Below are 24,539 nucleotides of genomic sequence, written 5' to 3'. Positions count from 1 at the left end.
TAGGGTTTCAACGGTGCGATTGGATGCCTTTGCTTAATCAGTTTGCAGCTATCCGGCGTGGGGAAGGGGTGAGAAATACAGGCGTTATTTGTGCCCAAATATGGAAAATGGTGACGGACGATCATAATTCAACCAATCTAACTGCAGAGATTTGATGCTCGTTCAATTTCAAATCGCCCGCCAATTTCTAGAGCAACCGGGGCTAGTTTCTTACAATTAATAGAATCACGAATCATCCAATTTCAATTCAATTTAAACAATCATTTTATTTCCCTCAGATATCTGAATCTGAATGTTTGCACATGTACTGAATAGCTTCTCGAGGTGAGTGAATTCAGTCCTGCCAGAAACAGGAGCTGGGGCAGAAAATTTAAAGAGATTTTAATTTGTAATAGTTTGAGGAAAAACATAGCCACCAAAGTACCACACGAAATCTGCACAGCTCTTTCCTGGAAGATGTGGGTGGCTCTTAGAAGAGCCGTTGGTTTCAGGTTTATAAGAGCGATTTCTTATTTACTTTTTTTTGGCCGCTGCCTTGGCTTTCACAGATTTTGCCTTCGGCTTGGGTTTTGCCGACTTCTTGGCCACCTTGGGGGCTGCGACCTTCTTCGGACTCTTGGGCTTCTGCGCGGTCTTCTTGGTCGCTGTTTTCTTAGCTGCCGCTTTTTTAACCGCAGTTTTCTTAACCCCTTTGGTTTTGGCGGGAGATTTCTTGGCACCTGTTTTCCTGGCCACAGATTTCTTGGTCACTGCCTTCTTGGTCTTAGATGCCTTGGCCGCTGGTTTCTTCGCTTTTTTCACGACTTTCCCGGTATGTTCTTTTTTAGCGGCTCTCAAGGAGCCGGAGGCACCTGCGCCCTTAGTGTGAACCAGGGTGCCTTTATCCAATTTCCTTTTAATGGCCATCCTGATCTGACCTTTCAGCTTTTGTACATCGACGCCGCTGCTGGCCAAACTCTTCTTTATCGCGGCTACGGACACCCCTCGCTGACTGCGGCAATCGGCCACAATCTTGTCGATCTGATCGCCCAGTTTGGGACCGGTTGACTTGGTCCGGACGGCCGCCTTCTTCTTCTTGGCAGCCTTGGTTGCAGAGGCGGGTGCCGCTGGTGGGGCCACTTCTGCGGTCTCGGTCATGGTCGGAAACTCTGCACAAACTCTCTCGAACTGTGAAGTGAGTGAGAAATGAAGCGAGAGGCGGCGGTGCTGAGCAATTTAAAGGCAGCGAGCGGACGGGGCGGAGACATCCTGCAGTCAGCTCCCGGCCGCTCCGTCTCTCTGTGTTTCTCTCTCCCGAAAAACTCTCCGATTCCGATTAAAATAGGACATCCCCAAGACCCAGACCGCTCTCTGTCTGTGCCCGAGGCCGGATTCTCTGCTGTAAAGAAAGTTTGGTCCGAATTAAATGCAGCAGTTTTTATATCAACCCGTTTCACTGCTGCACTGACCTCATTCTTCCCCGGAATCGGGACATTTTCTCTGTTTCCCAACTGAAATATTGAAATCAACTAAAAAATCGCGGTTAATTCCCACTTCAGGACTGAGCTGGGGAGCTGTGCCATCCCGGAGCAGGCAAATTGTTTTATTTTCTCTAGGTGGGGATGAAAAATCCAGCGATGTGACCGGACTCACAAACACAGTGATACCAGTCTAAGCCGTCAGGCCTCTTAGCACACTCTCCCTGACACACCGTTCAGATCTGTACCTTCACAGCACCAACTGTTGACCCGGTGCACCGTTCCCAGCGCAGGTTTTCCTCTCCGCTCGACCTGCTCTCCGGATTATCGCGTGTTATTTGTAGATTCCCAGATCAGTAACACCCCGAGGCCGGCGCTCCTCACTGCCCCTAAACCTTGGGTTAGGGTTGGATTCATCTCCTCTTTACGTGGGCTACATTTTCGGCTCAAACAGGAGACCAAGGCCGTTGTGGTCTCCAGCTGTTTGATCAGCAATCTTGGATATAATTGACCTCCCTACTTTTCTGTTCAAATCCTCAGTTAATCTCCCAAATCTGTTCTAGTTCCTTGAAGAGGTAACCCAGAGATTTGATGAGGGTATCATAGCCACATCGTATTATATCATCACAAGAAAAGCATCAATGAAACATAAATTAGACAAAGTCCCCATGGAACTGCAGTCTGGAAGGTTAGATGACACGGGAATCCAGGGAGAGGTAGAAGTGGATAGATACTCGGCTTGATGTTAGGAGACGGGGGTGATGGTCGAAGGTTGTTTACGGGACTGGAGATCAGTGAGGAGTGACGAGTCACAGGGATGGGCGCCGGTCCCATTGCTTTTCATCATTCATATAAAGGATTTGGATGAGAGTGTACAAGATATGGATAGTAAGTTTTAAGATGGCACTAAACTAGGCGGTAGAGTCACAGAGCAACACAGCGGAGATACGATGTCGACATAACGTCCCAACTCCCAGATTAAATTCCCTGACTGACTGATGCTAAACACGTCTTTGACTGCCCGGTCTGGCAGTGACGCCACTTTCAATAAACAATGCTCTTGTACTCCTCAATCCCTCTTTCCCGTGACACTCCCGAGTTCCCCACCATTCCATTTATAAACCCTACCTTGGTTTGACTTTTCAAAATACATAATCTGAATTGTAATCCATTTGTCAATTCTCAGTTACACTTCAGTAACTGAGCAAGATCTCCCTGTAATCATCTTCACTATCAAAAATCCTCCTTGTTTTGTGTCCTCCACAAACTTACTAGTCAAACCTTGTGCGTTTGTAATTTAAGGATTTGTATATATATATAAATATAAAGCATAACCAGGATGCCAGCACCGAAACATCACGAGTCACCAGCCTCGATTCCTCCCACACACAAAGCCATGCCAACTCCTTCTAATCATATTCTGTCTATCTGGAGATTCTGTCCTTCACAATCCCCTCCAGTAAATTCCCCACTCCTCATATCAGACTGAGTGGCCTGTAGTTCCCTGGCTTATCCTTGCTGCACTTTTTAAACAAGCGAATGACAACAGCACATTCTAGCTTCAGCAACTTCAGCAGTGGCTAATGATGAAGCCAGTGTCTCCACAAGGGCTCCATAATTTCCTCTCTATCCTCCCACAAAGTCCAGGGAAGCACCCTGACAGGCCCTGCTCTTAATGTGCTTAAGGCTGCAAATATCTCTTCCTTGGTGACATGAATGTCCTACAAAAGATCTCCACTTGTTTCTTTTATCTCTTGAGCCATGATTTTCTGCTTTGTAAACATGGAGGAGAAATATTCATTACAAATCCCATCCACCTCCTGCAGCACATGATCTCAGCAGCCAGGCTGATCTCTAAGGAGACCTAACCTCTCCCTAACCACCCCTTTACTTTTAATACAGCTGGGGAACCTTCTGGTAAATTCCTTAACCTTACCTGCCAGATCCATCTCAAACCTTCTCTTCGCCCTCTGGTTTCCCTTCTAAGAGTATTCTTAATCTTTTAATAGTTTTCAAATCATTCTCTCAATACTGAACTCCTGGATGAAAAGTACCTTTCCTTTTTTCCTTGACCCGAATTTCAATATCTCTCATTAGCCAAGGTTCCCAAAACTCACCATGTTACCCTTCACCCAAACAGGAACATTCTGTTCTTGAACACTTGCCGTTCTACTTATAAACACTTCCCACTTGCCATTCATTCCTTTTCTTCATACAGTCTGTCAAATCGACTTCAGCTGGATCCAAATTCCATGATCCTGCTTCAATTTACAGCCCTAACCTGTGAAGCTGACCTATCCTTTCCCATCACTAACTCTAGCTAACAGAGAGACTGAAGAAGGTATCAGAAATTACAAAGGAGTCTTGGTCAACTGTGTAAGTCAGCTGATGACTGGTAAATGGTGTTTAATACAGATGAGTGAGGTTTGGTTGTTTGTGAAGTCATGAGAGGAGAGCCACAGTCTAATCAGTCTGAAAAACAGGCCTCCCCTCTATTGACCCAATCTGCATGTCCCGTTGCTGTGGGAAAGCAGTTAACACAATCAAAGATCCCTCCCACCCCTGTTATTCTCTCTTCATCCCACTTCCATCAGGTAAAAGCTAAAAAAGAATTGAGAACACACACAACCAGGCTCAGGAACAACTTCTATCCTGTTGTAAGATTCTGGAATGGATCTCTTGTACGTTAAAGACAAACTCTTGATCTCTCAACCTGTCTCAGTATGCCTTCTACCCACAATGTTATGCTGTACTAATTAAACTCATACTTGAAGGTTGAACTAAATGAATCTTTTCTCCCTACACAGTGGTGTAATCCCTCCATTCTCTGCACATCCATATGCCTATCTAAGAGCCTCTCAGATATCTGTATTGTACTCATCACCACCACAAAACCTAGCAGTGTATTCCAGGTATCTACCACTTTCCATGTAAAATATTTGCCCTACACCACACATTTGAACTTTCCATACTCATCTTAAATGTGTATCCACTCACATTAGATATTTCATCTGTGGGAAAATTGGCTGTTTACTCAGTCCATGCTTCTCATAATCTAATAAACTCTGGCAGATCTCTCTGAAGCTCCACCTCTCCAGAAAAAAAACACCCAGGTCTGTCTAAATTCCCCTTATATCACATGCCTCTAATCCAGACAACATCCTGGTAAATGTACCCTGAACCCTCTCCAAAGACTTCAATTCTTTGTTATAATCCAGCCACCAGAGTTGAATGAAAACTAGACTGTTAGACTCTATTCCAGAAGAGGCCTAGATTTTACAACAGAGGAAACCAACTAGACTCTTAAACTCTACTTTTAGACTCTATTCCAGAGTTGATCAACACAGTAAACCAGAGGAGGCCTAATTAGACTGCTACCTAAAGCTACAACATAACTTCTGGACTCTTGTAGTCACCTCAACTAGTAAATCAAGCATGTAGTACGCCTTCTTCACCACCCTGTCACTCTGTAGCCACTACCAGTGAGCTATGGATTTGGACTCCCAATATCCCTCTGTACATCAACATTGTTAAGGGTTCTGCCACAGACAGTGTACCTTCATTGCACTGCACTTTGTCTGTGTCACAACTATGGATTTGGCAGCACAGTAGATACGGCAATTGTGCTTGTGAATATGCACGCATCAGCTAATTATTATTTAATTGTGATAGTATTTAACTCCATACTTGTCGTCATAGTGCTTGTCGAGACTTGCGCAGGACATAGCAACTCTTTGCTGCCTGCTTTCATTCCACCTCGCCTGAGAAATTGGACTGTTGAGTCAACTGACTCTGAAGACTAGTGATATTCATTTTATTCTTAGTTGTTCTTTTCAGCTGCAGTATAGGCTTCGTTTTCCTTTTGAGAGTTTTAGTTAACAACCCTGTTTGGCCCAGCACTTATTGTTTTCTTTTCCCTTTAACACTGTTAGCATTAAAGTCTGCGAACTATGGACCCACTTCAGTGTCTCTCACTCTGCACTTCGCCCATATTTGCACCAGGTGACAGCAAGTCTCGACCACACAAAGATGGACCCAGCGGAGAGACATTGGCCATGAGATTCATTGATCAGAGTGATTCATCGAGGCAACAATGTTCCGTTGGAATTCCTATGTATGAACTCTTGTTTCTGTCTGCAGCGTGATAGACGGATCTTGCCAAGTAATGGACCCAGCAAAGTTTGAACAGTGACATATTGACATTGATGGCTTGAGGAGAGGGTGCCTTCTATTCTCAATGCCTGTCCTGACTCTACATTCCGAGAGTTCCAAGTCTACGTACCGAGCTTCTCTAGTCAACATTGAGTTTCTCTGGTATCCATTCCAAGCTTTTCAAGTCCCAAGTACCCAGGCTCCCAGCTTTGTGGTCCCGTGACTCACATCTGCATAACAAATGAGCACTTCAAGCAAGCTTATCAATTGATACAACAAATCATTATTGAAGTCAATAGTCTAAATTGTGGAAGAGCCCTACTCCCAAAGCTGATCCTTGACTGGAGTGTGCAAATACACAAGTAAAGTAACCCTATAAAAGAGTATTTTTAACCTCTTGATGAAAGTCATGGTACAAACTGGGAAAATTGGACTTTAATGTAGCAAATTAAATAGATCTACAGAGACCCAGCTAGCTTTGCGATGGAAGAAACCTGTCTATACTGCATTGATCAGTAAAACTGGGAGTATATCCTAATTGCCTGGAAAAATTGTGAAAGATAAAACACTGGGAACAAGATTTAAAAAGGTTCCTTCTCTAAATTTCAAGTTTCATGTTTTCAAGGTTTCCCAAGGACTTTTCTCGATGTTCCCAAGGTTTTTATTTTTCCGATTGTTTCCAAGGCTCATTCAGTGTGTTTAGGATTTTTCAATGTCCTTCCCAACTCGAGGATTCCCAAGCCTCCCTCTCGGCCCACCTGAGGTTTCTTGATCTCACTAGACGTTCCCTAGTCTCTCAGTCTGTTGGGGTTCCCAGGTCTCTCAGTCTTTCTGGATCCCCAAGTCTCCCTCCCTCTCGAGTTCCCCAAGTATCTCGAGTCATCCTTAGATCTCGAGTTTTCAGGTCTTCCTGGGCCATCAGGTGCCAGGTATGGGGGGGTGGGGGTGGTCCTTTAGTGACTTCAGGCCTGTGCAGGGCATCAGAGAGCATTTGGGCTCTGAGATTTTTAAAACACCTGAAATGGTTAATTGTTGCTTAACAGTTATTAATGGATATAGAGTTTCTTGTGTTTTTCATAAGCCACTCGCTCTTTGTAATGCGGTTTCTTGGTGCTTTCTGTTTAAGTTTAAGTTTATTTTGATAAATTCAGATTCTGTGTTAGTTTTATTTCTGAAGCAGATGCCAGATTAGCTCCAATCCGAGAGTTCTCATTGAGAATGATTTGTCTCACGGTGTCACTTGGTCGAGACTTGCTGTCACCCGATGCGAATATGGGCGAAGTGCAGAGTGAGAGACACTGAAGTGGGTCGATAGGTCACAGACTTTAATGCCAACGGTGTTAAAGGGAAAAGAAAGCAATAAATGCTCAGCCAAACCGGGCCGTAACCTAAAACTCTCAAATGGAAAATGAAGGCTACGCTGTGGCTGAAAAGAACAAGTCAAGTCAAGTCACTTTTTGTTGTCATTTCGACCATAACTACTGGTACAGTACACAGTAAAAACGAGACAACTTTTTTCAGGACCATAGTGCTACATGAAACAATACAAAAACTATACTGAAATATGCAAGACAACACAAAAACTACACTAGCCTACAGACCTACCCAGGACTGCATAAAGTGCACAAAACAATGCAGGCATTAGAATAAATAATAAACAGGACAATAGGCACAGTAGAGGGCATTAGGTTGGTGTCAGTCCAGGCTCTGGCTATTGAGGAGTCTGATGGCTTGGGGGAAGAAACTGTTACATAGTCTGGTTGTGAGAGCCCGAATGCTTCGGTGCCTTTTGCCAGATGGCAGGAGGGAGAAGAGTTTGTATGAGGGGTGTGTGGGGTCCTTCATAATGCTGATTGCTTATGGATGCAGCGTGTGCTGTAAATGTCTGTAATGGCGGGAAGGGAGACCCCGATGATCTTCTCAGCTGACCTCACTCTCCGCTGCAGGGTCTTGCGATCCGAGATGGTGCAATTTCCGAACCAGGCAGTGATGCAGCTGCTCAGGATGCTCTCAGTACAACCTCTGTTGAATGTGGTGAGGATGGGGGGTGGGAGATGGACTTTTCTCAGCCTTCGCAGAAAGTAGAGATGCTGCTGGGCTTTCTTTGCTATGGAGCTGGTGTTGAGGGACCAGGTGAGATTCTCCGCCAAGTGAGCACCAAGAAATTTGGTGCTCTTAACGATCTCTACAGAGGAGTCGCCGATGTTCAGCGGAGAGTGGTCGCTCCATGTCCTCCTGAAGTCAACAACCATCTCTTTTGTTTTGTTCACATTCAGAGACAGGTTGTTGGCAACTAAGAATAAAATGAATACCGCTAGTCTTCAGAGTCAGTTGACTCGACAGTCCAATTTCTCAGGCAAAGTGGAATGAAAGCAGGCAACGAAGCGTTGCTGTGTCCTGGCCAAGTCTCGACAAGCACTACAACAAGTATGGAGTTAAATACTATCACAGTTAAATAATAATTAGCTGACATGTGCATTTTCAAAAGCACAATTGCCGTATCTACTGCGCTGCCGAATCCATGGTTGTGACATTCTGTGGATGTAATAATATATTCTGCATTCTGTTTTTCTTTTCCCTTTTGTACTACCTCAACGTACTTAAGTTTTGAAGTACTCTGTCTGGATGGTATGCAAAGAAAGCTTTTTTCTGTATCTCAGTACACATGACAATGGCAGTGAACAGTTGTGGACTGGGGGATGGGGGAGTGTTGCAGGACAGATGTTGTAGACCTAGGAGTATGTGTACATAATTGCCTAAGAGTGTCATCACCGATTAACGGAACTCTGAAAACTTGCATCATTCTTCAGTTTCACTGTGTGTATTTGTGCAGGAAGAGAACAGCTATCCCCCTGTCACCACACTTTTTTTAAGTCTGAACAGAGAAATGCCATTTTTATGCAGAAATTGTCTCTTTGGATACAGATATTGATCAAATAGAGACTGTACACTTCTGAATTCCATCATTTTCCTGTTTAAGTATCAATCATAACGCATATTTCAAGAGTTAATAAGCAATTAAATCTGCATGTTATTTGCCAATAATACTAGAGGATCAATAAAATAACTTTCCACGAACTGCAGTTTTTCCAACAATCTTTTGTTTGCATCTTTATCTTGACATTCTTGGTGACCTTGGTTCTGATGCTTGAATGGGAAGGCTGCACAAAGTGACGACCAGCTCTCAAAGATTTGGTTCAGCCTCTGACTGTACAGTGTCTGCACTTCGTTCTGACAGCACACCAACTCCAGTGAAATGGAGGTGTGCTCGGACGCAGTGCTACAGGGTCAACCGATATATTCTGTATTCTGTCTTTAAAAAAAATTTTTTATGATCACAAGATGGTGCTGGACATTAAGAACTTAAAGTACTGTAGGTCTACCCCATCAGTGAGTTGCTTGTCGGCAGGAAAAGTGAAGGAGCTGGACTTGGTGGGACTTGGATCCTGACGAAGGGTCTCGGCCCGAAACATCGATTGTACCTCTTCCTAGAGATGCTGCCTGGCCCCCTGCATTCACCAGCAACTTTTATGTGTGGGACTTAGTGTGAGTTGTGCTGCTGACCGTATCAGAGAGGTGATGGAGAGATTTGGTGCACCAAGGTGTGGTGCTGTCTTGCAATAAATGAATCTCTTAGTCACTTTTCTTGCGATCGCAAGACCCCTTTAGACATTGTTAATGTGGAATGCTGCAAGACAAATTTGTTCTTTGGTTTACTGGTGAGTAACGGGGGAACAGTGAGGGCTCGGTCATACTGAGGACCGGGCCTCAAGCCGCAGTGTTGCCTGTTCATAGTGACTCCGGGGGAGGTGTCAGAGTTGGGTACTCCACCAGAATGCCGGAGGCAATGTGGCACAGTGTCCATGCTGGAGTCAGAGTGGCTCCAACCCACCATTGTTCGCTCAGCAGAAGACAAGTGTGAGGTGGTTCATTTTTGTAGGTCAAATATGATGGCAGAATATAGTATTAACGCTTGGCAGTGTGGAGGATCAGAGGGATCTTGGGGTCCGAGTCCATAGGACACTCAAAGCTGCTGCGCAGGTTGACTCTGTGGTTAAGAAGGCATACGGTGCATTGGCCTTCATCAACCCGTGGGATTGAGCTCAAGAACCGGGAGGTAATGTTACAGCTTTATAGGGCCCTGGTCAGACCCCAATTGGAGTATGGTGCTCAGTTCTGGTCACCTAGCTACAGGAAGGATGTGGAAACTGTAGGAAGGGTGCAGAGGAGGATGTTGCCTGGATTGGGGAGCATGCCTTATGGGAATAGGTTGAGTGAACTTGGCCCTTTTCTCCTTGGAATGTTGGAGGGTGAGAGGTGACCTGATAGAGGTGTATAGGATGATAAGAGGCATTGATTGTGTGGCTAGTCAGAGGCCTTTTCTCAGGGCTGAAAAGGCTAACATGAGAGGGCACAGTTTTAAGGTGCTTGGAAGTAGGTACAGAGGAGATGTCAGGGGTAAGATTTTTACGCAGAGAGTGGTGAGTGCGTGGATTGGGCTGTTGGCAACAGTGGTGGAGGCAGAATCAATAGGGTCTTTTAGGAGACTCCTGGATAGGTACATGGAGCTTAGAAAAATTGAGGGCTGTGGGTAACCCTGGGTAATTTCTAAGTAAGTACATGTTCAGCACAGTATTGTGCTGTAGGTTTTCGATGTTCTATGTTCTAAAATTCATGGATTATATTTTACTGAAATCTTATATATGCTATGTGGCCTGTGCTGTGTGTGATTGTTAATACTATGTTTTGCACCTTGGCCCCCAAAGTAACTCTGTTTTGTTTGGCTGTTTTCATGTGTATGGTTGATTTACAATTAAACTTGAACATGAATCTTAACCTTGCCCTGCTGAAACTTCCACAAAAGTGACTTTACAGATGGTCCAGATGGTGAAGAAAGTATTTGGTATACTGGCCTTCAAGCAGTGAAGACAATTAGTATAAGAGCTGGAATGTGATGTTCTTTTTAGACAAGACATTGGTGAGTCCACACCCCAAATATTGTGTGCTGCTTTGGTCACCCCATTGTAGGAGAGATGTAATTAAGTTACAAAGAGTGTAAAGAAGATGTAGAACAATAATGGTGGCAATCGAGGGCTACGTTACAGAGAGAGGTTGGGCAGGCTAGACCTTCTATCCTTGGTGAGTAGTAAACTGGGAATTGACATTACAATGACATATATAATCATGAGGAGATGAGTGCATGCAGTCTTCTACCCAGTAATAGAGAATCAAAAAGCCAAAGGGTATAGATTACACTCACCACAGGCCTTCAGTCAGACAGGAAACCATCTACTACGACTGTCTAGCTTCTCCCACAAAGCTGATATCTAATCCAATTTACTACCTCTTTGAATGCCGATTGACTAAACCTTCCTGACCAACCTTCCATGCAGGACCTTGTCAAATACTTGCTAAAATCCATGTAGACAACATCCAATGTCTTGTCTTCATCAACTTTCCCGATAACTTCCTCAAAAAACACTCTAGGATTGGTTTGACATGACCTACCACGCACAAAGCCATGCTGACTACATTATGACATGCACCCAACCATGCCAGCCTCAGGGGTTTACATGCTCTAACCCTCCCGAATATCCATAGCTGGCATTGGCCCTTTAAATATTCAGGGCCCGGCCCTGCTTTGGTGCCAAGATTTTAATATTTAAAGAGAACCTGAATTGCGTTTCAGTGCTCAATCATCAATGCAACTTTGAATTCTCGTCTAGCATCTGGTTTAGAACCCTGTCTTTGTTTCAGTCTCGTATTATGTCTCAATTCTAGTATCGTATACTGCTGTACAGCCCGGCCTTACTGCATTTCATTTCCACTTCCCGACCTCAGATAATGACCAGCCTGTCTCCTGCTCAGAGTCCTGTTGAGTCCATGTAGAGCAGTCGTATGAGAGCGCCGACGAGCGGTCCCGGCATTGGAGCTGAGGTTGCTGCCGTTACTGCAGGGAAGCAGGTCACCTGCAGGTCGAAGGTTCAAAGATGCAGTCATCACAGCTAAGACCATTCAGTGTTGCAAAGACCGTAACAGAAGTCACCACTACTCCCAACCCTACTGATTCTGGTTTCATGCTGAAGGCGGAGATTTCCTTAGGGTAAGAACTGATGAGGGGTGAATGCCTTTGCGGACTCTGGGGCGGCCAGTAATTTCCTGGACTTGAGGACCATCCATCAGCTCAACGTACTTCTGCAGGAGTTGAGCCAGCGCATGCCCGCAATAGCTCTGGTCAGTCAACCTCCTGATTCCGGGCAGATCCTGCAGCAGACATCAGCTTTGCGGACGAGGATAGAGGAACGTGCAGCCAACATTTCTTTCTATATCATCGATTCTCCTCACACTCCCCTGATCCTTGGGCACCAGTGGCTGTCGCAGCATAACCCAGCTGTGAACTGGAAGTAAGGGAGGATCATCGCATGGTCCAGTCAATGCAAGATGGTACGTTTTCAGTTTGGTGTTCTGACTCCCAGACTCTCTCGAGACCAGCAGCCGATGTGCAGGTAGGCTTTTGTAACCTGAACCCAGTCCTGCCTCCAAGGGCAGTCAGTCTGACTCCAGCCAACAGGACAGTGCGAGTCCAACCCTGTCTAGTTGGGATGTACTGGAACTAGAGTGAGAGTGTCTCTAGTTTAGGAGCAAGCTAAGGAGGTGAGCAAGCAGTCTGGAGCTCTAGCAGCCAAACCTAAGGGATCCAGTTACCAGGTACTCTGTGAGGAAAAAGCTCCAAAATGTAGACACTTGGAGCTGAGTCCCAGGAGCACAAAGACCATCTGTAGCACCTCAGTGCCATTATCTGAGGATACAGATAGTGAATTGGACTCTCTATTTCAACAAAGACTCCGGTGAACCTATGGAGGAGACTGAGGTCTGCCTTATCTTCCCTGCTACCTAAGGAGATGTCTTTGGAAGGAGGTTCTGGGGTAGTTGCAACATCCAAACTGGTGGAAATCCATTCCATCTACAAGGATTTGCAAGAGGTCTTCGATAAGGGAGAAGCCTTGACTCGTGCACTACACCGACCCTATGACTGTACTTGTCCTCCACGGGGTTGATTATACGTGCTCTCAGGCCCGGAGACAAGCGCTATGGAGGAGTACATAAAGGAGGCGGAAGAGTACATACGGGAGGCTCTTGCCATGGGAATCATTCGGTCCTGCACCTCACCAGGGGGCGCAGACTTTGTACAGAAAAAGGACGGGAACCTGTGGCCGTGCATTGATTAGAGAGGGCTGAATCCCTCTGTGACTCATCCTCCATAACCACCTCTCCCTGACCCCGGGCACTTTCCCTGCACTCACTGACAGCGCTACACCTCTTCCCTCTCCACCTGTCAGGGGCTAAATGAGCACATCTAGGTGAGGCTGAGATTCGTGCACGCTACTGTTTCTGCGGCTCCGGCCACAGTCTGAGAAGAGTGATAGGTCCATATTCGAATGCATTTTCACACACAAAAAAACAAATTCCCAGGGACTGTCCTGGTACAATTAATTCACGTTCTGTATAGACAAAACCGCAATGAGATGAAATAGCTGGTCGTGCAGGGAATCGGTATTCACACAGAAATTTGTTATTGATTTACGTTGAGGACTATTGATTAATTTTATTTTCGCTTGGCGGGCTTTTCAAATTGCTGGGAAGTGACAGTTACTTTCCGCGCTATTCTTGCTGCCGTCTGATGATTGGAGAATTGGACAGCTCGCTGATTGGGTTATTCCACATCACCAGTCGGAGAAAGCGCTGTACCACCAATCGTAAGTGTCATTCCGCAATCATCCCAGAAGCTATAAAAACAGTGAATGCGGAAGAATTGGTTCACTTTTTGTGTAGAGATTTGTCGAGATGACCGGACGAGGGAAAACCGGTGGTAAGGCTAAGAGCAAGCCTAAGTCTCGCTCGTCCCGGGCCGGACTGCAGTTCCCGGTGGGCCGAGTTCATAGACTCCTGAGAAAGGGTAATTATGCTGAGCGGGTGGGTGCCGGAGCCCCGGTCTATCTGGCTGCTGTGCTCGAGTATCTGACGGCTGAAATTCTCGAGTTGGCCGGCAACGCGGCCCGAGACAACAAGAAGACGCGCATCATCCCCAGACACCTGCAGCTGGCCGTCCGCAACGACGAGGAGCTCAACAAGCTGCTGGGAGGAGTGACCATCGCTCAGGGCGGGGTACTGCCCAATATCCAGGCCGTGCTTTTGCCCAAAAAAAGCGGCGGACCCGCCAACCCCAAGGGGAAATAGATCTGCGAAACATTTGTCTGGCAACACAAAGGCTCTTTTCAGAGCCACTCACAGTGTCTGTGGAAGGGCTGAGCTGGGGAGTTCGTTCAGAGTAGATGGAGCAGACAAGTCTCTCCAGCCACATCTTGACTCTTACCTGAAATAAACCAACTTCTCTCTGTGCCCGGACTCCCTCCCAGTTCTGAGTTCCTTTATCCTCCCGTATTTTACCAGAACTGAGGATATTCTCTCGCGTTCGCCCCTGTGCTTCCCAGAGCGGTAAATCTAACGAGCGGACCGACTGTCTAATGAACAGGTGACATACTCCAGACTAACCTCAGTCCCCAGAATATGAAAAACCCGCCAAGATTATAATTTTATCCATTAGTTCTAACAACTGCAGACTTGTAAACAGGATTTCACAGTCCTAAGGTTCCCCCTTCATTTATAATAAAGACCGTGTGTGAATTCCTCACACGGGCGATTATTTGATTTAATTTTCACTGATTTCCGATGGGAATAAACGCCGATTCACAGAACGCGGTAGGGTCAGTGTTCTATGTATAACGCATCCGATTATAGATGAGCCACAACTGCAGTCGAAGCAGACACCGTAGTGTTAGTTGTTCTGTGAAAGGACCATGAGTGAAACTATTGTCATCTCGAGTTGAAATCCGATTCAGGGCTTTTGTAAAGAGGAGTACTACAGTTAATATATCGCATTCAAAACAATTAAATATCAACGACAGCAAAGATCTTTACCTTAACTGGCTGTAAAACTTTGTGTAAGTGAGACACAAAATGGCGAATAAAAAAGACGGAAGTGAGAGGGCAAAATGGCCGTGAGCTGGGATTATGACACCGGGATTCTACGGAGCAGTGGAAAATTTACTTTTCATACACAGAAATAAAATCATCTCTGACAGTAAAAACCTCCTAAGACAAGTTCGTTGCCGTCGAATGACGAAGCATTAATATAACTCTTCCGTGGAAACTGTGGGTGGCTCTTAAAAGAACCGTTGTTTTCGTTTGTTTAGACACTGGTTTATGGAGCTTCACTTGGAGCTGGTGTACTTGGTGACCGCCTTTGTCCCTTCCGACACGGCGTGCTTGGCCAGCTCCCCGGGCAGCAGCAGGCGCACGGCGGTCTGGATCTCCCGAGAGGTGATGGTCGACCGCTTGTTGTAATGGGCCAGGCGGGAAGCCTCGCCCGCGATGCGCTCGAAAATATCGTTCACGAACGAGTTCATGATGCTCATGGCCTTGGAGGAGATGCCGGTGTCGGGGTGAACCTGCTTCATCACCTTGTAGACATAGATGGAGTAGGTCTCCCTCCTCGACCTCCTGCGCTTCTTGGTGCCCTTGGCTTTGGACACGGCTTTCTTGGCGCCTTTCTTGGGAGCTTTGGGCTGATCAGGCATTTTTTCAGTCAGTTACCGACCCAAAAATAACCAAAAGCCATTGGACTTCCAATTAAATAAGCCGTGTGCCCCCGCCCTATGCAAAGGAGGAATCGGGATAATTAGGTTCTCATTGGACGAATGAAAATTAAGATTCCCACCTAACGCTTTGATTGGACAACGTAAAGGACATAACACAGCCCTGGCTGTGTGAAAACTTACAGTTACCAGGACTCTGCAATGGTTTATTAGGTTAACGTGAGATGACAAAAAGCTGGTTATCCAATATTGGCGACATTAGTGGAGTGTTAGGACACTTCATTGGTAAGATCTTCAGTTTTGGGTGGATGGAAACTGAATGGGCGCAAAATCTCGGGTTGTTTAATGTGGAATATGGTCCCCTTTGTCACACCTGTATGGTTTTTCCCTTTGCCTGTGGTTAATTTCACCCGTCAAGAAAAGATCAAGATGAATAATGATAGTATATCGGCGGCACAGCAAGTTCCACGTAGAGAATCACGTCTGAGAAGTTTGCTATCATTTTACCCTCGCAATGGGGCGAAGTACGTCCCGATTTTGTGCTTTAATTCGTTCTCGGTTTTGACATCTACATAAACAAGTATTTTGAATTGTAGGCCAGATATTATTATTGAGATTGGACAACATTTGTTCAGGCTGCAGTGTCTAGGCCTGTGTATATATTTCTTATGGGTCCCTGCTCATGTTGGAGTTGAAGGAACCAAGCAACCACTTACATTTAAGGCTATAAATGTAACGGTGCCTTTGCATAAAGGGGAGATGAAAGCCATGATTAAAAAAAGTCAATATGATCACTGTGGAAACCCTGATGAAAAGAAAGGACAGTCTTTATGTGAAACTCAGAGGATGGTAAGAACTTACTTGGGAGATGGGTATAAAAGGAGGGAAGAATTTATACTTACACATTTATCTATTGAACATACTAGTTTGAATAATTCTTTGTTCAGAATTAATACGCAGGATACGTGCGTTTGTTGGGAGCAGACTTGTCAAGAAACGATGCAACATAAATTGTTTAAATGCAGTTCCTATAGGTGTAAAGGAAACATATAATTGCTAAATTGAGATCTTTGGGGCAGACAGTTTAACATGGAAAGTTTGATAGGATATCACTGCCATCATAATGTACATCATGTATCAAAAAACCATTTGAGTTTTTGATATTAATTGAGGTTTTTTTGGGAGGGGTGGAACTTGGTGGGTATACTTCCTCTTTGCTCCACACTCCACCTCAGTAGGTGGCAGTAATGCACCTTATGTTGGTCTGCCAACCACCAATAAACGTCACAAGAGGAGGAAGAACAGTTTACAGGACTTTGTTCCTTAAAATCCCATCGCATCTATTTGATTGAAACAATTTGAAGAGTTAACGATGTATACTGATGTGGATAGCTTGAGAGGAGAATTTCATGTGAGATATATAGTGGAGTAAAGGGAACTACTGAGGCATGAGAGAGAGAGGAGCTGGCCAAAGTTGATTGAAAGGTGACACTAGCAGGGATAGCAATGGCTGGAATCTTCAGAAGGCACAGAAAAGATAGAGGTATCCCATAGATAGAGGGATTCTAATAGGAGGATGGGGCAACCATGTCTGACACGTGTGGTCAAAGACAATATAAAAGCAAAACAAAGGGCATATAATCTCGCAAAAGTTTGTGGGAAGTTAAAGGATTGGGAAGTTTTTAATAACCAACAGAAGGGAACTTAAAAAAAAGTCCTAAGGAAAGAAGAGATGAAATATGCAAGTAATATCAAAGAGGATATCAAAAGTATTTTTAGATGCATAAAGATTGAAAGAGAGGTGAGAATGGATATCAAGCACCTAGAAAATTACATTGGAGAGGCAAGATGGAGAAAAAAGAAATGGTAGACAAATTTAATGAGTATTTTGCATCACTGTCAAAGATACATGCAGAATGCCAGAATTTTTAGTCTGTCAGGGGGAGAAGTGAGTGTAGTTCCGAATACTAAGGAAATGATGTTTGAGAAGCTGAATGGTCTGAAGGAAAGACACCTGGACCAGATGAACTACAGCACAGAATCTGAAAGAAGGAGCTGAAGAAATTGTGGAAGCATTAGTAGAGATCTTTCAAGTCTCACTAGGTTCTGGAATAATTTGGGAGAACTGCAAATGTTACTCCACACTTTAAGAAAGGAGAGAGGCAGGAGAAAGGATATTATAGGCCAATTAGTATGACTTCAAGTCATTGGGCCTACTTAAAGCAGAGCTTGATGGCTTCTTGTCAAAAGGTGTGAAAAGTTCAGGGTAGAAGGTGGGAGATGGGGGTGAGAAGGATAATAAATCAGTCATGATGCATGGCAGAACAAATTTGCTGGGCCAAATGGCCCACTTGTGCTCCTATGGCTTATGTTCTTATGGGTAGAGTTGCATTTGTTCTTTACCTGGAGGTTAGTGAGCACTTCCCTTGGAAATGGTAGTTAACAACAGTAGAAATTGCTAGGGCTCTACCATTCTCTGCTGAAATATACCTAATGACCTGGTCTTGATAGCTGTCTGTTGCAATGAATTTCAGATTCACCACCCTCTGGTTACAGAAATTCCTCTTCATCTCTGTTCTAAATGGGTATCCTTTTCTGAACTTTAACCTTTGCTCCTACACTCCACTGTCATTCATTCTTTGGGGCACCCCTCTGTTTTCATGGATGTTTGCAAAGAACAACAATTTCAGGATATATATTGTATACATTTCTCTGACACTAAATGTACCTATTGAAGAAACAGCATCTGACATTAGTATCATCGTTTCTTAGATGGAATATAGTGTTTGGAGTATGGTGTTAGTTTTGGCCACCCTGCTGTAGGACAGGCACCATTAAGCGGCAATGAGATTAGAAGAGATTGTGAGGACATTGAAAATTTTCTGAGATCCATGTGGATCCTCTTATCCTTACCTACCACTCATTAGCCTTTGCATCCAACCTGTATCATCTGCTGCAACTTCCGCCACCTCCAAAAGGATCCAACCACTGAATATATCTTTACTTTCCTCCCCAACTCCTATGCATTCTGCAAGGATCGTCCCCTCTGCCATTCCCTTGTCCATTCATTCCTCCTCACTAATCTCCCTCCAGGCACTTACCCCTGCAAGCAGCCTTAGTGTTAAACCTGCCCATTCATCTCCTCCCTCACCTCCACTGAGGGCCCCTAGCAGTTCTTCCAGGTGAGGCAACATTTCACCTGTGAATCTGCGGGAGTCGTTGATATTGCGTCCGGTGCTCCCAATGCAGCCTCCTCTACATTAGTGAGACCTATTGTAAATTGGGAGACCACTTCATCAAGCCACAAGTGCAACTTCCCGGTAGCCAAAAACAGTTTAATTCTGATTCCCATTCTATCATGTTGGTCCACAGCCTCCTCTTTTGCTCAGTTGAGGCCTCCCTTGGGGTGGAGGAGCAACATCTCATATTCCATCTGGGTAGCCTCCAACCTGATGGCATGAACATCAATTTCTCCTTCCACTAAAAATATTTATCCCTACCCCTCCCCTCTTCCTCTAATCCCCACTCTGGCCTTTTACCTCCTCTCTCCTATCACTTCCCTCTGGATCCCCTCCTCCTTCTCTTTCCTCTATAGTCCTCTCTCCTCTCCTATCAGGAGCCTTCTTCTCCATCCCTTTACCTTTCCCACCCACCAGGTTTTACCCATCACCTTCCAGCCAACCTTCTTCCCCTCCTTCCACCTTTTTATTCTGGCATCTTCCTGCTTCCTTTTCAGATCTGAAGGGTTTTGGCCCAAAATGTCAACTGCTTATTCATTTCTATAGACGTTGTGTGAGCTGATGAATTTCCCAGCATTTTGTGTGTGTTGCTTTTGAGGATGTTGACGTGTCCTGAAGGAGTAATTTATGGAGACAGGCTCAGCAGGTTCGACAATTTTCCTGGGAATGTCAGAGAATGCATGGTGATATTATAGAGATGTACAAAATTATGAGGGGCTGAGATGGGGTCCAAGAGCACAGCCTTTATGCCAGGGTTGGGAAATGAAGAACTGGAGGGCATCAGTTTCTGATGAGAGGGGAGAGATTTAATAGGAACCTGAAGGGCAACTTTTCCACCCAGAGGGTGGTCAGTGTATGGAATGATCTGCCAGTAGAATTGGCTGAGACAGATATATTAACATTAAGAATGTACTTGGACAGATAGATGGAAAGGAAAGGTTTTGAAGGATATAGGCCATATGCTGGGAAATAGGACAAGCTGACGGGAGCCTTAGTCACTGTAGACCATTTGAGCTGAAGAGCTTGTTTTCCTGCTGTGTGAATTCGACTTTAAAACACGTAGACCCCATTTGATGATGTTAGTTTTCTAAATGATTTCATATATTAGATTCCAGCATTTTGCCAACAACAGAAGGAAGTTAACAGTACTACAGCTACCTTCTTTTTTTCCTCCACCCTTCTTCAACAATACAGTCATATTTGAGGTTTTCCACTCCACTGAGATCTTCCTGGAACAGAATGATTTTTGACAAACTTCAACTAATGTCTCCACTTTGTCTCCAAACCTTCGGCTGCAGATCATTGAGATCATGTGATGTTTGCTTTAGTTTTTCCTCGTGTTGTTCAATCCCTTTTCTCCTCCTCCTCCTCCTCTCTTCTGCTGAGCATCGAGTATCCTGGAATACTGAGTTCATAGTCTCTGACACCTGACAGATAGTGGTGTTTACATCCAAGGTTCTTTTAAAAGTCAGGCATGAATCATAAAATCAATTGCTTCACAATTGTTTTATTCAAAATTGATAAAACAGGAACAGAACAGTGACAGTGGTCCACTGCTTGAAGAACAGAGAGAAACTAAAGATGGTGTCTAGCATAAAACAGCTACTTTTACACCCAGAGGTAAGGAAAACTCCATTTAAATCTATAGATAATAATAAACCAGTTAGAAATCACTTAGTTAATACCGCAGTAAAAATTAACCAACAAGGAAACACTTACTCAATAAAGTATAAAGAAGCTTCAGAACTATACTTTGTGTAGCCAGGAGAGGCATATTAAACTGTTGTGCATATAAAGGCAGCTTAAAATATAAGCAGATAATTAATTGTTAAACTGCAAAGAAAATGACAATTAAAATTAGATAGTTGGATCCAACAGACTCTCAGCACCTGTGTGCTCAATTCACAGTGATAGCATATTCTGAAGCTCAGAGGTTTCTGGGTAAGAATGGTGCCATTGAAAGTGTTTACAAGCATTACTTTCTCTCTACCAAATGGCACCAACTCAATCAATATGAAGAGAGCACTTAGTAGCCAGTTTAACACAGCAAGATCTCAGGCAATATACTCGATGTCAGCAGGAATTGTATGTGGCTCAGCAGTCAAAGTCAACATAATTTTTTCTGCCAATCAGCTTCCAAATGTTGCTACTCAATCACTGTCACATTCCCCCCCCCCCCACCACAGCTCCTCATCACATGCTCCTACCTCTACCACTGTCCAGAGCCCCAATCCCTGCCCCGTGCTGACCTGCCTCTGGTTTCTGATGCTGCTCCGCTGAACATCCAACATATGGTTCTGCATTCTGCTTTCAGAATTTAGAGGACAGTACTGTATTCTAACAACCCAGCTGTGTGAGACACAGCTCTAGAGCAGTGAAAATAACCCATAACATTGAAATAAGCAGGGAATGAGGAGGTTAACTACCAATGTCATTCTCCCGCAGCCCAGAGATTTGAAAGACGAAGAACACATCAGACACAACTGCAGTCAGCTTGTCTTCTTCGGTCAGCAGGAAATTTTGCAGGAATTTCAAGGGAAACTCCTTCACCCACAGAGTGGTGACTGTTTGGAACCCATCATCACAGGGAGAACAAGAGGTGTACAGCAGGGATGGATTTAAAATGACTGTCATGGAATAGAAACACTGGCAGAGTTGACTCCTTACTCTACAGAGGGTGATCACTAGGTACCTGAGACAAGAGTTTGAAATAGAACTGCTGTACTTGTCTCAGATCCAGATTAAACTGTAGTCCCATTCAAGGTGAACATATCCAGCATGCAGCTTAGTTAAACTTTTTCCCCAGTGTGAACTCGGTAGTGCGCCACAAGGTTGCATGACTGAGTGAATCTCTTCCCACATTCAGAGCAGGTGAACGGTCTCTCCCCAGTGTGAAGTCGGTAGTGTGCCACAAGGGTAGATGACTGAGAGAATCCCTTCCCACATTCAGAGCAGGTGAACGGCCTTTCACCAGTGTGAACTCGGTAGTGCACCTCGAGGGTGGATGACTGAGTGAATCCCTTCCCACATTCAGAGCAGGTGAAAGGTCTCTCCCCAGTGTGCACTCGGTAGTGAGCCACAAGGTGGGATGACTGAGTGAATCCCTTCCCACATTCAGAGCAGGTGAATGGCCTCTCCCCAGTGTGAACTCGCTGATGTAGCTTCAGTTGAGATGTCTGACTGAATCCCTTCCCACAGTCTAAACACGTGAACAGTTTCTCCCCAGTGTGAATTGACTGGTGTGCCAGTAGATGAGATGACCGAGAGAATCCCTTCCCACAGTCTGAGCAGGTGAACGGCCTCTCCCCAGTGTGAACTCGCTGGTGTACCTTCAGTTGAAATGACCGAGGAAATCCCTTCCCACAGTCTGAGCAGATGAACGGCCTCTCCCCAGTGTGAACTGACTGGTGTGTCTGTAGGTGAGATGAGTGACTGAATCCCTTCCCACACACGGAACAGATGAATGGCTTCTCTCCCGTATGGACTCGCTGGTGTGTCTGTAGGTGGTATGACCGAGTAAATCCCTTCCCACATTCAGAACAAGTGAAAGGCGTTTCCCCAGTGTGAACTCGCTGGTGTGTCTTCAGGTGGGATAACTGAGTGAATCCTTTCCCACATTCACAGCAGATGAACGGCCTCTCTCCAGTGTGAACTGACTGGTGTGCCAGTAGGTGAGATGATCGACTGAATCCCTTCCCACATTGAGAGCAGGTGAACGGCCTCTCCCCAGTGTGAATTGACTGGTGTGCCAGGAGGTGAGATGACCGAGAGAATCCCTTTCCACAGTCTGAGCAGTTGAATGGTCTCTCCCCAGTGTGAACTTGCTGGTGTACTCTCAGTTGAGACAACTGAGTGAATCCCTTCCCACACTCGGAGCAGGAAAACTGCATCTCCATAATACGAACTGACTGGTGTTTCTGTAGATGGAATGACTGAGGGAATCCCTTCACATATTCAGAGCATATATACAGCTTCTTTTGAGTTTGGACTCACTTGTGTGTCAGCAGTTCAGATGACCGAGCAAACCTCTCCCACAGATGGAGCAGGTGAACGGCCTGCAGGTCAAAGCTGTGAATATCCTGAAGGATCTTCAGCTTATATGACAGAATGAATTGTTTACCACAGACAGAAGAGGTGAACCATCTCACTACGGTATGAATGTGCTGATGTATCTTCAGGCTGGATGACTGATTAGATCCCTCCCAAGCACAGCGCAGGTGAATGGCCTCTCCCCATTGTGAATTCACTGGTGTATCTGTGGGTCGGCTGAGTGAGAATTGCTCCCCACACTGAGAAAAGGAGAATGATATCTCCCTGCGATCAATTCATAAAGTCAGATGTCACACGTAGTGAATCCCTCACACAACTGATGCAGTTGAAGACCTGATCTCTGCTGGTGTGCTCTCAGCACCTGGTTCTTGTAGATTTCACTGAATTACAACAGAAAACTTCATTTCAGAGTCAAAGCACGTTTACATCCTCATCTCCAAGGATCAACAACAGATATATCGGTGTTACAAGGGAAATATCTGTTGTTGTGCGTGAGATTCCCGTGCACAAATTCTTTGCCGGTTCTAACCTGTAAAAAGATTTACAAAAGACATCGATGGGTGAAGGACAGCATTTCAGATGAGATCATTGTTGTCTCGATGATGAGCTCTGCCATCACACTGTTACAGCGAGGTTCAACCCAAGTCAGGAGAATGACTCCTTCCCTAACTCGGCCCGGATCAGGCATCTGGACTGATCATCAAATTCTCTATTTTTCTGTGTGGATCATAATGGACCATTTCTGCCCACAATCAATCTGTGATTAGCTCAGATTGTCTCTCTCCATCAGTATTATTTCAAGTTCTGGTCATGCCCTACAGCGCTCCAAAGAGCTCATGATCTTACATGGCTGATCCCGGAGACCTTTCAATGATTCTGACACACCCCAGGTGATTGATGGTGGTAAAGTCATCAATGGCAATGCCAATTAATATGAAGGGGAGGGCAGTAGCCTTCCTCATTGGATTGTGGCATTTTTGTGATGTGAAAGCCACAGGCCACTTGTTACCCAGGACAAAGGATTTTTCATCAGCATCAGAATCAGGTTTATTATCACCAGCATGTGTCGTGAAATTTGATAACTTTATCTACCCAGAGAGAACGGCAGAAGACATATTCTCACAGGTAGAAAAGTCTCACAGGTAGAAAGTTCTCACAGGTAGAAAGTTCTCACAGGTAGAAAGTTCTCACAGGTAGAAAGTTCTCACAGGTAGAAAGTTCTCACAGGTAGAACAAAGGTGAGGTTTTCAAGAACTCAATTATTTGTTCTTTTTTCGTATGCATTTTCATGAAGGGGTTATTTTTCGCATTGACATTTTCATTGACTGAAAGGTAGACTCTTCATCCGAGAATAACTCGGGACTATATTGTTGTTCTGAGTTCCTAATACTTCGATTTAGAGAGGTGGAGCTCGGCAGTGGCTGAGAGTTCCATCCTCTTGTGCTTCTAAACTACGGACTGGCGGGAAAGCAGTGGCAGTGTCATCTATGGCTGCCTCTTTACCCAGAAACACCCACGAAGCAGAGACCCATCTATCCGTCACAGTCCCAGCGATGCGCTGCAAAATGGCGCCAGCAGCTTCGCTCATCAGCAGAAATCTCCCCGGCGTCCGGGTACGGGACGTGGGGCTGAGAGGGGGAAAGGACCGGGAATATCATGGGTTTGCGGTGCACGGTATGTCCGAGGCTGGCAACAATTATCCCTCAGTCGCGGTGCGAACACCGGTACCGACGCATCTCCACGGGAACCTCACTCCTACCTGCAGCCGATGCCCCAGAGCCTTTTGTCCACGGAGCGCATGCGCGATATTCCGGAACAGCCCCGACCTTGACGCCTGCGCATTTGATCGCTGGGTCACTGACGGCGAGTTCTAAGGGTCAGAGGTTTCTGGGTAAACAGGATGCCATTAACAGTGTCGGCAAATACCGGTTCCCATACTATGCCTCAAAAACAGTTAATGTGTTTATGAAGAAAATTGAGCAGCT

General features: G+C 45.2%; 4 protein-coding genes across 4 annotated transcripts; 1 reads left to right on the top strand and 3 right to left on the bottom strand.

The window, feature by feature from the left end:
• Positions 1-304: 304 nt before the first annotated feature.
• LOC140204976 (histone H1-like) lies at positions 305-1,173 on the bottom strand. The gene has a single exon (XM_072272017.1). The coding sequence runs from the start codon at positions 1,135-1,137 to the stop codon at positions 514-516; it is 624 nt and encodes a 207-aa protein (XP_072128118.1). The 5' UTR covers positions 1,138-1,173; the 3' UTR covers positions 305-513.
• Positions 1,174-13,444: 12,271 nt separating this feature from the next.
• LOC140204978 (histone H2A-like) lies at positions 13,445-13,938 on the top strand. The gene has a single exon (XM_072272020.1). It carries the CDS (start codon positions 13,455-13,457, stop codon positions 13,845-13,847), a length of 393 nt encoding a protein of 130 aa, XP_072128121.1. The 5' UTR covers positions 13,445-13,454; the 3' UTR covers positions 13,848-13,938.
• Positions 13,939-14,649: 711 nt separating this feature from the next.
• On the bottom strand, positions 14,650-15,311 carry LOC140204981 (histone H2B type 1-O-like). The gene has a single exon (XM_072272025.1). The coding sequence runs from the start codon at positions 15,245-15,247 to the stop codon at positions 14,882-14,884; it is 366 nt and encodes a 121-aa protein (XP_072128126.1). The 5' UTR covers positions 15,248-15,311; the 3' UTR covers positions 14,650-14,881.
• A 4,567-nt stretch (positions 15,312-19,878) lies between these two features.
• Positions 19,879-24,332, bottom strand: LOC140204974 (uncharacterized). Its single transcript, XM_072272015.1, has one exon. It carries the CDS (start codon positions 22,398-22,400, stop codon positions 21,294-21,296), a length of 1,107 nt encoding a protein of 368 aa, XP_072128116.1. The 5' UTR covers positions 22,401-24,332; the 3' UTR covers positions 19,879-21,293.
• Between the last annotated feature and the right edge of the window lie 207 nt (positions 24,333-24,539).

This window comes from Mobula birostris, chromosome 11, assembly GCF_030028105.1.
Source record: "Mobula birostris isolate sMobBir1 chromosome 11, sMobBir1.hap1, whole genome shotgun sequence".
NCBI classification, from domain to species: domain Eukaryota; kingdom Metazoa; phylum Chordata; class Chondrichthyes; order Myliobatiformes; family Myliobatidae; genus Mobula; species Mobula birostris.
Note: the sequence above shows the minus strand (reverse complement) of the source record. Positions and strands in the feature narration are given on the sequence as shown.

What these genes read in the sequence shown, in the direction of transcription:
- LOC140204978 (XM_072272020.1), top strand. Translation starts at nt 13,455, where the DNA reads ATGACCGGACGAGGGAAAACCGGTGGTAAGGCTAAGAGCAAGCCTAAG.
- LOC140204974 (XM_072272015.1), bottom strand. Translation starts at nt 22,400, where the DNA reads ATGGAGATGCAGTTTTCCTGCTCCGAGTGTGGGAAGGGATTCACTCAG.
- LOC140204981 (XM_072272025.1), bottom strand. Translation starts at nt 15,247, where the DNA reads ATGCCTGATCAGCCCAAAGCTCCCAAGAAAGGCGCCAAGAAAGCCGTG.
- LOC140204976 (XM_072272017.1), bottom strand. Translation starts at nt 1,137, where the DNA reads ATGACCGAGACCGCAGAAGTGGCCCCACCAGCGGCACCCGCCTCTGCA.